This window comes from Panulirus ornatus, chromosome 14, assembly GCF_036320965.1.
Source record: "Panulirus ornatus isolate Po-2019 chromosome 14, ASM3632096v1, whole genome shotgun sequence".
In the NCBI taxonomy this organism is placed as follows: domain Eukaryota; kingdom Metazoa; phylum Arthropoda; class Malacostraca; order Decapoda; family Palinuridae; genus Panulirus; species Panulirus ornatus.
This window is the reverse complement of record NC_092237.1, coordinates 41,087,297-41,104,505: the sequence shown is the minus strand read 5'-3', so window position 1 is coordinate 41,104,505 and position 17,209 is coordinate 41,087,297. Positions and strand designations below refer to the sequence as shown.

General features: G+C 42.5%; 1 protein-coding gene across 1 annotated transcript in view; it reads right to left on the bottom strand.

The window, feature by feature from the left end:
• The window catches only part of LOC139753539 (uncharacterized), a 79,555-nt gene that overhangs the window by 21,970 nt on the left and 40,376 nt on the right, over positions 1-17,209 (bottom strand). The window contains exon 4 of the mRNA XM_071670187.1: positions 320-421. Coding sequence (XP_071526288.1) covers positions 320-421 — 102 coding nt within the window. The remainder of the gene's footprint in view (positions 1-319; positions 422-17,209) is intronic.

Below are 17,209 nucleotides of genomic sequence, written 5' to 3'. Positions count from 1 at the left end.
CAGCACCAGCAGGCAGCTCCTCCGTCAGACCATTACCTTGTTGTTGTCTCTTGTAGCTTGGCCTTACCTGAGTACCTTCCCGGAGCAGCACCAGCAGGCAGCTCCTCCGTCAGACCATTACCTTGTTGTTGTCTCTTGTAGCTTGGCCTTACCTGAGTACCTTCCCGGAGCAGCACCAGCAGGCAGCTGCTCCGTCAGACCATTACCTTGTTGTTGTCTCTTGTAGCCTGGCCTTACCTGAGTACCTTCCCGGAGCAGCACCAGCAGGCAGCTCCTCCGTCAGACCATTACCTTGTGGTATCTTGTAGCCTGGCCTTACCTGAGTACCTTCCCGGAGCAGCACTTGCAGCTCCTCCGTCAGATCCTCATCCACGATGACGAACCATTGTACCGTCGACGACTCCAGGAATTTCTTCCTCACCTGAGACGATCAGAGCAATAAGGTGAGTCTGTAACATGCAAGTCCGGAACATACAAGGATATGTTGACTTTCTTACGAATGACATGCGACAAAAGGTATCATGTCGGACACTGACATTTACCGACTAATCTATGTAGAGGAAGAGCTACAGAAACATATCTGCAGTGGAATCCTTCGATGGAAGTGTACTTATCACTTCTGCAACAAATAACTACGGAGTCGACATGGTATTTAATTACTAATATGAAACATCGGAGCAAAAGTTTAGGTCAATTTCTCTACTTTACATAATTTTCCGTGTGATATTCTTGTCCTTCTGTACTTGTACGCTGTTTACTGCCCTGAACAAACGAAAACAATGGAGTCCTTTCCCCAGATGCATTCTCTAGCTGTTATGTCTCACTTTTGCTTGTTCTTTTCTTGCCCTTATCGATATGAAATTTCTTTCTATTTTCTTCATTTTTCGTATTCTATCCAGTTTAGTTTCGCCCATACATCTCATACTACCACACCTCTCTCTTCCCCTTCCTCACATCACATATTGTCCTCAGACATTTCATTTGCAACACATCCAACCTCTTTCTTACCTGTTCATGTGGGCCATGCCCCGCATCGTACAACACTGTCTTAGATACTCTGCTATCAAACATGCCCATTTTACCCTCACACACTCCCTCACCACACGGTTTCTAGTGCGTCAGGCACGGATACTGATCATTTCAGTGTCCGTGGTTCCATTCCCCGCCATGCCCACTCTCAAGTATCTAAAACACTTCAATTCCACCAGGTTCTGGCCTTTCGAACCCACAGTCCAGTTAACCTGCCTCTTCGCACTGCTAAATCTAATAACTTTGCTTTTACTTACATTTACTCTCAATATCCTCCTTTCACACATTCTCCCAAACTTAGCCATCAGATTCTGCAATTGCTCAATCGAGTCTGCCACCAAAGCCGTGTCATCAGCAAACTGCAACAGATTCACCTCCCAGGCTCGCCACCCCAAATAGACTCCGAACCCACCACATTCCTTGCATTTACCTCTCTTATCTGAATATTGCCTGGGTGGTCAATCACCAACTCAACCATAAACAAAATAAATAGCCATGGTGACATTACACACTTTTGACACAGACCAACCTTCATCTGTAAAAATTCACTATCCACTCTCCAAAATCGTACAGACACTCAAATGACTTGACTGAAACTCCTCGCAACTTCTAGTAACTTCCCTCCAACACCAATCCATTGACATGCTGATAGTAGATTGAACCAGCGCATGTGAAGCTTCTTGGGTAAACCATGGAAAGGTCTGTGAGGCCTGGATGTGGAAAGGGAGCTTTGGTTTCGTTGCATTACACATGATAGATAAGACTGAGTGTGACCGAATGTAGCCTTTTTGTTTTTTCCTGGCGTTACCTCGCTGTAGGGATGGGTGAGTAGGGATGGGGTGGAGGGTGGGGGTTCATGTGTGGAGGGTGGCGATGGAATTGGATGAAGGCAGCAAGTATGAATATATATATATATATATATATATATATATATATATATATATATATATATATATATATATATATATATATATATATATATATATATATATATATATATATATATATATCTTTCTTTTTCTTTCAAACTATTCGCCATTTCCCGCGTTAGCAAGGTAGCGTTAAGAACAGAGGGCTGGGTCTCTGAGGGAATATCCTCACCTGGCCTCGTTCTCTGTTCCCTCTTTGGGAAAATTAAAAAAAAAGAGAGGGGAGGGTTTCCAGCCCCCCGCCCCCTCCCCTTTTAGTCGCCTTCTACGACACGCAGGGAATACGTGGGAAGTATTCTCTCTCCCCTATCCCCAGGGATAATATATATATATATATATATATATATATATATATATATATATATATATATATATATATATATATATATATATATATATATATATATATATATATGTATATATATATATATATATATATATATATATATATATATATATATATATATATATATATATATATATATATATATATATATATATATATATATATATATATATATATATATATATACATATATACATATATATATATATATATATATATATATATATATATATATATATATTTTTTTTTTTTTTTTTTTTTTTTTTTTATACTTTGTCGCTGTCTCCCGCGTTTGCGAGGTAGCGCAAGGAAACAGACGAAAGAAATGGCCCAACCCCCCCCCCCATACACATGTACATACACACGTCCACACACGCAAATATACATACCTACACAGCTTTCCATGGTTTACCCCAGACGCTTCACATGCCTTGCTTCAATCCACTGACAGCACGTCAACCCCTGTATACCACATGACTCCAATTCACTCTATTTCTTGCCCTCCTTTCACCCTCCTGCATGTTCAGGCCCCGATCACACAAAATCTTTTTCACTCCATCTTTCCACCTCCAATTTGGTCTCCCTCTTCTCCTCGTTCCCTCCACCTCCGACACATATATCCTCTTGGTCAATCTCTCCTCACTCATTCTCTCCATGTGCCCAAACCATTTCAAAACACCCTCTTCTGCTCTCTCAACCACGCTCTTTTTATTTCCACACCTCTCTCTTACCCTTACGTTACTTACTCGATCAAACCACCTCACACCACACATTGTCCTCAAACATCTCATTTCCAGCACATCCATCCTCCTGCGCACATCTCTATCCATAGCCCACGCCTCGCAACCATACAACATTGTTGGAACCACTATTCCCTCAAACATATCCATTTTTGCTTTCCGAGATAATGTTCTCGACTTCCACACATTTTTCAAGGCTCCCAAAATTTTCGCCCCCTCCCCCACCCTATGATCCACTTCCGCTTCCATGGTTCCATCCGCTGACAGATCCACTCCCAGATATCTAAAACACTTCACTTCCTCCAGTTTTTCTCCATTCAAACTCACCTCCCAATTGACTTGACCCTCACCCCTACTGTACCTAATAACCTTGCTCTTATTCACATTTACTCTCAACTTTCTTCTTCCACACACTTTACCAAACTCAGTCACCAGCTTCTGCAGTTTCTCACATGAATCAGCCACCAGCGCTGTATCATCAGCGAACAACAACTGACTCACTTCCCAAGCTCTCTCATCCCCAACAGACTTCATACTTGCCCCTCTTTCCAGGACTCTTGCATTTACCTCCCTTACAACCCCATCCATAAACAAATTAAACAACCATGGAGACATCACACACCCCTGCCGCAAACCTACATTCACTGAGAACCAATCACTTTCCTCTCTTCCTACACGTACACATGCCTTACATCCTCGATAAAAACTTTCACTGCTTCTAACAACTTGCCTCCCACACCATATATTCTTAATACCTTCCACAGAGCATCTCTATCAACTCTATCATATGCCTTCTCCAGATCCATAAATGCTACATACAAATCCATTTGCTTTTCTAAGTATTTCTCACATACATTCTTCAAAGCAAACACCTGATCCACACATCCTCTACCACTTCTGAAACCGCACTGCTCTTCCCCAATCTGATGCTCTGTACATGCCTTCACCCTCTCAATCAATACCCTCCCATATAATTTACCAGGAATACTCAACAAACTTATACCTCTGTAATTTGAGCACTCACTCTTATCCCCTTTGCCTTTGTACATATATATATATATATATACATACATATATATATATATATATATATATATATATATATATATATATATATATATATTTTTTTTTTTTTTTTTTTTTTTTTTTTTATACTTTGTCGCTGTCTCCCGCGTTTGCGAGGTAGCGCAAGGAAACAGACGAAAGAAATGGCCCAACCCCCCCCCCCCATACACATGTACATACACACGTCCACACACGCAAATATACATACCTACACAGCTTTCCATGGTTTACCCCAGACGCTTCACATGCCTTGATTCAATCCACTGACAGCACGTCAAACCCTGTATACCACATCGCTCCAATTCACTCTATTCCTTGCCCTCCTTTCACCCTCCTGCATGTTCAGGCCCGATCACACAAAATCTTTTTCACTCCATCTTTCCACCTCCAATTTGGTCTCCCTCTTCTCCTCGTTCCCTCCACCTCCGACACATATATCCTCTTGGTCAATCTTTCCTCACTCATTCTCTCCATGTGCCCAAACCATTTCAAAACACCCTCTTCTGCTCTCTCAACCACGCTCTTTTTATTTCCACACATCTCTCTTACCCTTACGTTACTTACTCGATCAAACCACCTCACACCACACATTGTCCTCAAACATCTCATTTCCAGCACATCCATCCTCCTGCGCACAACTCTATCCATAGCCCACGCCTCGCAACCATACAACATTGTTGGAACCACTATTCCTTCAAACATACCCATTTTTGCTTTCCGAGATAATGTTCTCGACTTCCACACATTTTTCAAGGCTCCCAAAATTTTCGCCCCCTCCCCCACCCTATGATCCACTTCCGCTTCCATGGTTCCATCCGCTGACAGATCCACTCCCAGATATCTAAAACACTTCACTTCCTCCAGTTTTTCTCCATTCAAACTCACCTCCCAATTGACTTGACCCTCAACCCTACTGTACCTAATAACCTTGCTCTTATTCACATTTACTCTTAACTTTCTTCTTCCACACACTTTACCAAACTCAGTCACCAGCTTCTGCAGTTTCTCACATGAATCAGCCACCAGCGCTGTATCATCATATATATATATATATATATATATATATATATATATATATATATATATATATATATATATATATATATATATATATATATATATATATATATATATATATATATATATATGTATATATATATTATCTACCACTTCTGAAACAACACTGCTAATCCCCAATCTGATGCTCTGTACATGCCTTCACCCTCTCAATCAATACCCTCCCATATAATTTACCAGGAATACTCAACAAACTTATACCTCTGTAATTTGAGCACTCACTCTTATCCCCTTTGCCTTTGTACAACGGCACTATGCACGCATTCCGCCAATACTCAGGCACCTCACCATGAGTCATACATACATTAAATAACCTTACCAACCAGTCAACAATACAGTCACCCCCTTTTTTTAATAAATTCCACTGCAATACCATCCAAACCTGCTGCCTTGCCGGCTTTCATCTTCCGCAAAGCTTTTACTACCTCTTCTCTGTTTACCAAATCATTTTCCCCAACCCTCTCACTTTGCACACCACCTCGACCAAGACACCCTATATCTGCCACTCTATCATCAAACACATTCAACAAACCTTCAAAATACTCACTCCATCTCCTTCTCACATCACCACTACTTGTTATCACTTCCCCATTAGCACCCTTCACTGAAGTTCCCATTTGCTCCCTTGTCTTACGCACTTAATTTACCTCCTTCCAGAACATCTTTTTATTCTCCCTAAAATTTAATGATACTCTCTCACCCCAACTCTCATTTGCACTCTTTTTCACCTCTTGCACCTTTCTCTTGACCTCCTGTCTCTTTCTTTTATACATCTCCCACTCAACTGCATTTTTTCCCTGCAAAAATCGTCCAAATGGTCCAACCCACCCCTACACACATGTATATACATACACGTCCCCACACGCAAATATCCATACCCATACAACTCAATGTACAAATATATATTCAAACTCAGACATATACATATATACACATGCACACACTTCACACTGTCTGACTTTATTCATTCCCATCGCCGCCTCGCCAAACATGGAATAACATCCAGCTCCCCCCCATGTGTGCGAGGTAGCGCTAGGAAAAGACAACAAAGGCCCAATTCGTTACACTCAGTCTCTAGCTGTCATGCAATAATACACCGAAACCACAGCTCCCTTTCCACATCCAGGACCCACACAACTTTCCATGGTTTACCCCAGACGCTTCACATGCCCTGATTCAATCCATTGACAGCATGTCGACCCGGTATACCACATCGATCCAATTCATTCACTATTCCTTGCCCGCCTTTCACCCTCCTGCGTGTTCAGGCCTCGATCACTCAAAATCTTTTTCACTCCATCTTTCCACCTCCAATTTGGTCTCCCACTTCTCCACATTCCCTCCACCTCCGACACATATATCCTCTTGGTCAATCTTTCCTCGCTCATTCTCTCCATGTGCCCAAACCATTTCAAAACACCCTCTTCTGCTCTCTCAACCACGCTCTTTTTATTTCCACACATCTCTCTTACCCTTACATTACTTACTCGATCAAACCACCTCACACCACATATTGTCCTCAAACATCTCATTTCCAGCACATCCACCCTCCTGCGCACAACTCTATCCATAGCCCACGCCTCACAACCATACAACATTGTTGGAACCACTATTCCTTCAAACATACCCATTTTTGCTATCCGAGATAATGATCTCGACTTCCACGCATTCTTCAAGGCTCCAATGATTTTCGTCCCCTCCCCCACCCTATGATTCACTTCCGCTTCCATGGTTCCATCCGCTGCCATATCCACTCCCAGATATCTAAAACACTTTACTTCCTCCAGTTTTTCTCCATTCAAACGTACCTCCCAATTGATTTGACCCTCGACCCTACTATACCTAATAACCTTGCTCTCATTCACATTTACTCGTAACTTTCTTCTTTCACACACTTTACCAAACTCAGTCACCAGCTTCTGCAGTTTCTCACATGAATCAGCCACCAGTGCTGTATCATCAGCGAACAACAACTGACTCACTTCCCAAGCTCTCCCATCCCCAAGAGACTGCATACTTGCCTCTCTTTCTAAAACTCTTGCATTCACCTCCCTAACAACCCCATCCATAAACAAATTAAACAGCCATGGAGACATCACACACCCCTGCCACAAACCTACATTCACTGAGAACCAATCACTTACCTCTCTTCCTACATGTACACATGCCTCACTTCATCGATAAAAACTTTTCACTGCTTCTAACAACTTGCCTCCCACACCATATATTCTTAGTACCTTCCACAGAGCATCTCTATCAACTCTATCATATTCCTTGTCCAGATCCATAAATGCTACATACAAATCCATTTGCTTTTCTAAGTATTTCTCACATACATTCTTCAAAGCAAACACCTGATCCACACATCCTCTACCACTTCTGAAACCACACTGCTCTTCCCCTGTCTGATGCCCTGTACATGCCTTCACCCTCTCAATCAATACCCTCCCATATAATTTACCAGGAATACTCAACAATCTTATAACTCTGAAATTTGAGCACTCACTCTTATCCCCTTTGCCTTTAGACAATGGCACTATGCACGCATTCCGCCAATCCTCAGGCACATCACCATGAATCATACATACATTAAATAACCTTACCAACCAGTCAACAATACAGTCACCCCCTTTTTTAATGAATTCCACTGCAATACCATCCAAACCTGCTGCCTTGCCGGCTTTCATCTTCCGCAAAGCTTTTACTACCACTTCTCTGTTGACCAAATCATTTTCCCTAACCCTCTCACTTTGCACACCACCTCGACCAAAACACCCTATATCTGTCACTCTATCATCAAACACATTCAACACACCTTCAAAATACTCACTCCATCTCCTTCTCACATCACCACTACTTGTTATCACCTCCCCATTAGCCCCCTTCACTGAATCTCCCATTTGCTCCCTAGTCTTACGCACTTTATTTACCTCCTTCCAGAACATCTTTTTATTCTCCCTAAAATTTAATGATACTCTCTTACCCCAACTCTCATTTGCCCTCTTGTTCACCTCTTGCACCTCTCTCTTGACCTCCTGTCTCTCTCTTTTATACATATCCCACTCATTTGCATTTTTTCCCTGCAAAAATCGCCCAAATGCCTCTCTCTTCTCTTTCACAAATAATCCTACTTCTTCATCCCACCACTTACTATCCTTTCTAATCAACCCACCTCCCACGCTTCTTATGCCACAAGCATCTTTTGCGCAAGCCATCACTGTTTCCCTACATACATCCCATTCCTCCCCCACTCCCCTTACCTCCTTTGTTCTCACCTTTTTCCATTCTGTACTTAGTCTCTCCTGGGACTTCCTCACACAAGTCTCCCTCCCAAGCTCACTTACTCTCACCACCCTCTTCCCCCAACATACATGTATTTTTTTTCTTTTTTTGCTTTGTCGCTGTCTCCCCCGTTTGCGGGGTAGCGCAAGGAAACAGACGAAAGAAATGGCCCAACCCACCCCCATACACAATGTATATACATACACGTCCACACACGCAAATATACATACCTATACATCTCAATGTACACATATATATACATACACAGACACAGACATATATACCCATGCACAAAATTCACACTGTCTGCCTTCATTCATTCCCATCGCCGCCTCGCCACACATGGATACCATCCCCTTCCCCCCTCATGTGTGCGAGGTAGCACTAGGAAAAGACAACAAAGGCCCCATTCATTCACACTCAGTCTCTAGCTGTCATGCAATAATGCCCGAAACCACAGCTCCCTTTCCACATCCAGGCCCCACACAACTTTCCATGGTTTACCCCAGACGCTTCACATGCCCTGATTCAATCCACTGACAGCACGTCAACCCCGGTATACCACATCGATCCAATTCACTCTATTCCTTGCCTGCCTTTCACCCTCCTGAATGTTCAGGCCCCGATCACACAAAATCTTTTTCACTCCATCTTTTCACCTCCAATTTGGTCTCCCACTTCTCCTCGTTCCCTCCACCTCCGACACATATATCCTCTTGGTCAACCTTTCCTCACTCATTCTCTCCATGTGCCCAAACCATTTCAAAACACCCTCTTCTGCTCTCTCAACCACGCTCTTTTTATTTCCACACATCTCTCTTACCCTTACATTACTTACTCGATCAAACCACCTCACACCACACATTGTCCTCAAACATCTCATTTCAAGCACATCCACCCTCCTGCGCACAACTCTATCCATAGTCCACTCCTCGCAACCATACAACATTGTTGGAACCACTATTCCTTCAAACATACCCATTTTTGCTTTCCGAGATAATGTTCTCGACTTCCACACATTCTTCAAGGCTACCAGGATTTTCGCCCCCTCCCCCACCCTATGATTCACTTCCGCTTCCATGGTTCCATCCGCTGCCAGATCCACTCCCAAATATCTAAAACACTTTACTTCCTCCAGTTTTTCTCCATTCAAACTTACCTCCCAATTGACTTGACCCTCAACCCTACTGTACCTAATAACCTTGCTCTTATTCACATTTACTCTTAACTTTCTTCTTTCACACACTTTACCAAACTCAGTCACCAGCTTCTGCAGTTTCTCACATGAATCAGCCACCTGCGCTGTATCATCAGCGAACAACAACTGACTCACTTCCCAAGCTCTCTCATCCACAACAGACTTCATACTTGCCCCTCTTTCCAAAACTCTTGCATTCACCTCCCTAACAACCCCATCCATAAACAAATTAAACAACCACGGAGACATCACACACCCCTGCCGCAAACCTACATTCACTGAGAACCAATCACTTTCCTCTCTTCCTACACGTACACATGCCTTACATCCTCGATAAAAACTTTTCATTGCTTCTAACAACTTGCCTCCCACACCATATATTCTTAATACCTTCCACAGAGCATCTCTATCAACTCTATCATATGCCTTCTCCAGATCCATAAATGCTACATACAAATCCATTTTCTTTTCTAAGTATTTCTCACACATTCTTCAAAGCAAACACCTGATCCACACATCCTCTACCACTTCTGAAACCACACTGCTCTTCCCCAATCTGATGCTCTGTACATGCCTTCACCCTCTCAATCAATGCCCTCCCATATAATTTACCAGGAATACTCAACAAACTTATACCTCTGTAATTTGAGCACTCACTCTTATCACCTTTGCCTTTGTACATTGGCACTATGCACGCATTCCGCCAATCCTCAGGCACCTCGCCATGAATCATACATACATTAGATAACCTTACCAACCAGTCAACAATACAGTCACCCCCTTTTTTAATAAATTCCACTGCACTACCATCCAAATCTGCTGCCTTGCCGGCTTTCATCTTCCGCAAAGCTTTTACTACCTCTTCTCTGTTTACCAAATCATTTTCCCTAACCCTCTCACTTTGCACACCACCTCGACCAAAACACCCTATATCTGCCACTCTATCATCAAACACATTCAACAAACCTTCAAAATACTCACTCCATCTCCTTCTCACATCACCACTACTTGTTATCACTTCCCCATTTGCGCCCTTCACTTAAGTTCCCATTTGCTCCCTTGTCTTACGCACTTTATTTACCTCCTTCCAGAACATCTTTTTATTCTCCCTAAAATTTAATGATACTCTCTCACCCCAACTCTCATTTGCCCTCTTTTTCACCTCTAGCACCTTTCTCTTGACCTCCTGTCTCTTTCTTTTATACATCTCCCACTCAATTGAATTTTTTCCCTGCAAAAATCGTCTAAATGCCTCTCTCTTCTCTTTCACTAATAATCTTACTTCTTCATCCCACAACTGACTACGCTTTCTAATCAACCCACCTCCCACGCTTCTCATGCCACAAGCTTCTTTTGCGCAATCCATCACTGATTCCCTAAATACATCCCATTCCTCCCCTACTCCCCTTACTTCCATTATTCTCACCTTTTTCCATTCTGTACTCAGTCTCTCCTGGTACTTCCTCACACAAGTCTCCTTCCCAAGCTCACTTACTCTCACCACCCTCTTCACCCCAACATTCACTCTTCTTTTCTGAAAACCCACACAAATCTTCACCTTAGCCTCCACAAGATAATGATCAGACATCCCTCCAGTTGCACCTCTCAGCACATTAACATCCAAAAGTCTCTCTTTCGCGCGCCTGTCAATCAACACGTAATCCAATAACGCTCTCTGGCCATCTCTCCTACTTACATACGTATACTTATGTATATCTCGCTTTTTAAACCAGGTATTCCCAATCACGAGTCCTTTTTCAGCACATAAATCTACAAGCTCTTCACCATTTCCATTTACAACACTAAACACTCCATGTATACCAATTATTCCCTCAACTGCCACATTACTCACCTTTGCATTCAAATCACCCATCACTATAACCCGGTCTCGTGCATCAAAACCACTAACACACTCATTCAGCTGCTCCCAAAACACTTGCCTCTCATGATCTTTCTTCTCATGCCCAGGTGCATATGCACCAATAATCACCCATCTCTCTCCATCAACTTTCAGTTTTACCCATATGAATCGAGAATTTACTTTCTTACATTCTATCACATACTCCCACAACTCCTGTTTCAGGAGCAGTGCTACTCCTTCCCTTGCTCTTGTCCTCTCACTAACCCCTGACTTTACTCCCAAGACATTCCAAAACCACTCTTCCCCTTTACCCTTGAGCTTCGTTTCACTCAAAGCCAAAACATCCAGGTTTCTTTCCTCAAACATATCACCTATCTCTCCTTTTTTCACATCTTGGTTACATCCACACACATTTAGACACCCCAATCTGAGTCTACGAGGAGGATGAGCACTCCCCGCGTGACTCCTTCTGTTTCCCATTTTTTAGAAAGTTAAAATTACAAGAAGGGGAGGATTTCTGGCCCCCCGCTCCTGTCCCCTCTATTCGCCTTCTACAATACATATATATGCATACACATATATGTATATATATATATATATATATATATATATATATATATATATATATATATATATATATATATATATATATATATATATATATATATATTGTCCCTGGGGATAGGGGAGAGATAATGCTTCCCATTTGTTCCCTGCGTGTCGCAGAAGGCGACAAAAAGGGAAGGGAGTGGGGAGCTGGAAATCCTCTATTCTCTTTTTTTTTTTTTTTTTTAGAATTCCAAAAGAAGGAACAGAGAAGGGAACAGGTGACGATATGCCTTCAAAGGCCCAGTCCTCTGTAAGTAACGCTACCTCGGTAATGCGGGAAATGGTGAATAGTATGAAAGATATATATATATATATATATATATATATATATATATATATATATATATATATATATATATATATATATATTTTTTTTTTTTCTTTTGCCGCTGTCTCCCGCGTTTGCGAGGTAGCGCAAGGAAACAGACGAAAGAAATGGCCCAACCAACCCCCATACACATGTATATACATACGTCCACACACGCAAATATACATACCTACACAGCTTTCCATGGTTTACCCCAGACGCTTCACATGCCTTGATTTAATCCACTGACAGCATGTCAACCCCGGTATACCACATCGCTCGAATTCACTCTATTCCTTGCCCTCCTTTCACCCTCCTGCATGTTCAGGCCCCGATCACACAAAATCTTTTTCACTCCATCTTTCCACCTCCAATTTGGTCTCCCTCTTCTCCTCGTTCCCTCCACCTCCGACACATATATCCTCTTGGTCAATCTTTCCTCACTCATTCTCTCCATGTGACCAAACCATTTCAAAACACCCTCTTCTGCTCTCTCAACCACGCTCTTTTTATTTCCACACATCTCTCTTACCCTTACGTTACTTGCTCGATCAAACCACCTCACACCACACATTGTCCTCAAACATATCATTTCCAGCACATCCATCCTCCTGCGCACAACTCTATCCATAGTCCACGCCTCGCAACCATACAACATTGTTGGAACCACTATTCCTTCAAACATACCCATTTTTGCTTTCCGAGATAATGTTCTCGACTTCCACACATTCTTCAAGGCTCCCAGAATTTTCGCCCCCTCCCCCACCCTATGATCCACTTCCGCTTCCATGGTTCCATCCGCTGCCAGATCCATTCCTAGATATCTAAAACACTTCACTTCCTCCAGTTTTTCTCCATTCAAACTCACCTCCCAATTGACTTGACCCTCAACCCTACTGTACCTAATAACCTTGCTCTTATTCACATTTACTCTTAACTTTCTTCTTTCACACACTTTACCAAACTCAGTCACCAGCTTCTGTAGTTTCTCACATGAATCAGCCACCTGCGCTGTATCATCAGCGAACAACAACTGACTCACTTCCCAAGCTCTCTCATCCCCAACAGACTTCATACTTGCCCCTCTTTCCAAAACTCTTGCATTCACCTCCCTAACAACCCCATCCATAAACAAATTAAACAACCATGGAGACATCACACACCCCTGCCGCAAACCTACATTCACTGAGAACCAATCACTTTCCTCTCTTCCTGCACGTACACATGCCTTACATCCTCGATAAAAACTTTTCACTGCTTCTAACAACTTGCCTCCCACACCATATATTCTTAATACCTTCCACAGAGCATCTCTATCAACTCTATCATATGCCTTCTCCAGATCCATAAATGCTACATACAAATCCATTTGCTTTTCTAAGTATTTCTCGCATACATTCTTCAAAGCAAACACCTGATCCACACATCCTCTACCACTTCAGAAACCACACTGCTCTTCCCCAATCTGATGCTCTGTACATGCCTTCACCCTCTCAATCAATACCCTCCCATACAATTTGCCAGGAATACTCAACAAACTTATACCTCTGTAATTTGAGCACTCACTCTTATCCCCTTTGCCTTTGTACAACGGCACTATGCACGCATTCCGCCAATCCTCAGGCACCTCACCATGAGTCATACATATATTAAATAACCTTACCAACCAGTCAACAATACAGTAACCCCCTTTTTTAATAAATTCCACTGCAATACCATCCAAACCTGCTGCCTTGCCTGCTTTCATCTTCCGCAATGCTTTTACTACCTCTTCTCTGTTTACCAAATCATTTTCCCTAACCCTCTCACTTTGCACACCACCTGGACCAAAACACCTTATATCTGCCACTCTATCATCAAACACATTCAACAAACCTTCAAAATACTCACTCCATCTCCTTCTTACATCACCACTACTTGTTATCACCTCCCCATTTGCGCCCTTCACTGAAGTTCCCATTTGCTCCTTTGTCTTACGCACTTTATTTACCTCCTTCCAGAACATCTTTTTATTCTCCCTAAAATTTAATGATACTCTCTCACCCCAACTCTCATTTGCCCTTTTTTCACCTCTTGCACCTTTCTCTTGACCTCCTGTCTCTTTCTTTTATACGTCTCCCACTCAATTGCATTTTTTCCCTGCAAAAATCGTCCAAATGCCTCTCTCTTCTATATATATATATATATATATATATATATATATATATATATATATATATATATATATATATATATATATATATATATATATATATATATATATATATGTTTATTGTTACGAACTCAACACTTATTGAGGCAAGGTCGCCAGTTTGTCAAGTTGCACAACTCAGGATAACACAATAATAAAGTTATTGGATTGAATTAAAGACCAGCATTACATTAAATCTACTTATAATGAAAGAATTCAAGTGTACAAAGATAGGCACATAAATCAAGCATGAATCATTACGTTAACACTGAAAGTGAGTGTAACATTGAACATGAGTTAACAATCCAGATAAGATTTCAAGACAGGAGATCTCTTTCTTGTGAGACTTAGTTACGCTTGACTTGACACAATGAACTACATCGTTACACTTATCTAAACCTGATGTAACACAGTAAACACTTAGCTAAACCTAACGTGACACAGTAGTAACGGGCTTATAGCACAACACTCGGGTAACGGGCTTATAACACAGCACTCGGGTAAAGGGCTTATAGCAGTAACGGCTTATAGCACAGCAGGGCTTACAGGCTTACAGGTTTACAGCAGGGGACACCACCCACCTCGCTGGGCTAGACAGAGAGGAATCAAATCTCAGCGAGTGTAGTGGGTACCAGTAACGACAAACGTTCACCCTTGCTGCAATACAACCTTACATTTTGATTGGCTATGGAAATATATACAATTCTTATTGGTTGGAGGGTCCCAGAGACTCGGCGTAGTCACACTCTCGTCTTTTTTGCAAACGTCAGCAGCATGACATACGGTGGTGAAATACCCCCGCAGCTGACCCCGCCAAATGCTGGGTGGACAGAGACTCCGAGCCAGCCTCAGGCATCACTCCTCGCCCTGATAAGAAATAGATACAAACACACACGTCTTCGTAACACCCCCTTCCTTAAAGGAGAAAATTCCTAGAAGAGGAATTTTCTCACGTTAAGAGCGGGATAAACAATGAGCTAACACATTATGTGCGCCAGCAATATGGTGAATATCTAAATTATACTCTTGAAGGAACAAGGCCCACCTAGTTAACCTTTGATTCTTATCTCGGAACTTATTAACATATTTCAATGGGTGGTGATCAGTATACACCTTGATGACATTGCCTGAAGGACACAAGTAAACATAAAAGTGATGCAATGCTAATATTAAATACAAAAGTTCCTTCTCAATGGTAGAATAATTCCTTTGGGCTTGATTGAATTTCTTACTAAAATAACTTACAGGTTGCTCAACATGGTTCTCGTCCTCCTGCAAGAGGACAGCACCGGCTCCCACATTGCTGGCGTCAACAGCTAACTTGAAAGGTTGATCAAAATCAGGGGCCTGCAAAATAGTACTATAACAAAGTATGGATTTTAAATGATGAAAGGCTATGTCACACTGCTCATTCCAAACATATTTAACATCTTTCTTCAATAAATCTGTCAGAGGGGTTGCGACTGTTGCAAAATTTACAATGAACATCCTATAGTACCCAACCATACCCATAAAACGTCTCAGTTCTCTTCGAGATCGGGGGGCACTCATCTGGGATAAAGACTGGACCTTTGCAGTCGGTGGGGCTAGCTCACCTTGACCGATCACATAACCCAAATATTGCACCTTAGCCTTCACAAACTCGCATTTGTTCCAATTGAGAACAAGGTTAGCTTTATTCAAGGCCGTCAGGACGTTGTCAAGTCTCTGTAGATGTTCGTCCCAACTCTGACTGTATATCACAATATCATCCAGGTAGACGACACAACCAGGCAGGTCTCTGATGAGGATGTCCATAAGTCGTTGAAATGTAGCAGGGGCATTCTTCATGCCAAAAGGTATCACTTTACACTTATAAGTTTGTCCTAGCACTACAAAGGTGCTAATATCTTGTGCTCTCTCTGTCAGTCTAATCTGCCAGTACCCTTTCCTGAGGTCTAGTTTTGACAGGAAGCGAGCATTGCCGACGTGATCTATGCAGTCTTCCAATTCGGCAGGGGGTAACTGTCAGTTCTAGTTACCTCATTAACCCGGCGGTAGGCAATACAGAACCAATGGGTCCCATCGGACTTAGATACGAGAGTAACAGGGGAACTCCACTCTAACTGACATGGCTCAATCAGGTCGTGCTCAAGCATATAGTTCACCTCAGTGCGAAGGATGGCCTCTCGTTGTGGGCTCACCCGGTACGGAGCCAATTTAACAGGTCGGGCTGCTTCCACGTCCACATCATGGGTTGCGAGCGAGGTCTGTCCAGGTGTGTTTCGAAAAACCTCCGGGTGTTTTGACAACAAGGCGGACATTTGCACACGTTGACCTTCCGATAGATGCGAAAGTTTGGTCTCCACTTCTCGTTCGCGCCTCCGTCCGGTTCCCAGGCTTCCGAGGCACTCGCAGCTACGTCGTCGACTTCGTCACACACGGCTACCGTTGGACGTTGGATGATGCAGACTGGCACCTTCGGTTCCAAGGGGGGAGGATCACGACTGAAATATGGTTTAAGCATGTTGACGTGATATAATCTCCGACCTCTGCGCCTATCGGGGGTAGAGACAAGGTAATTTGAGTCTTCTAC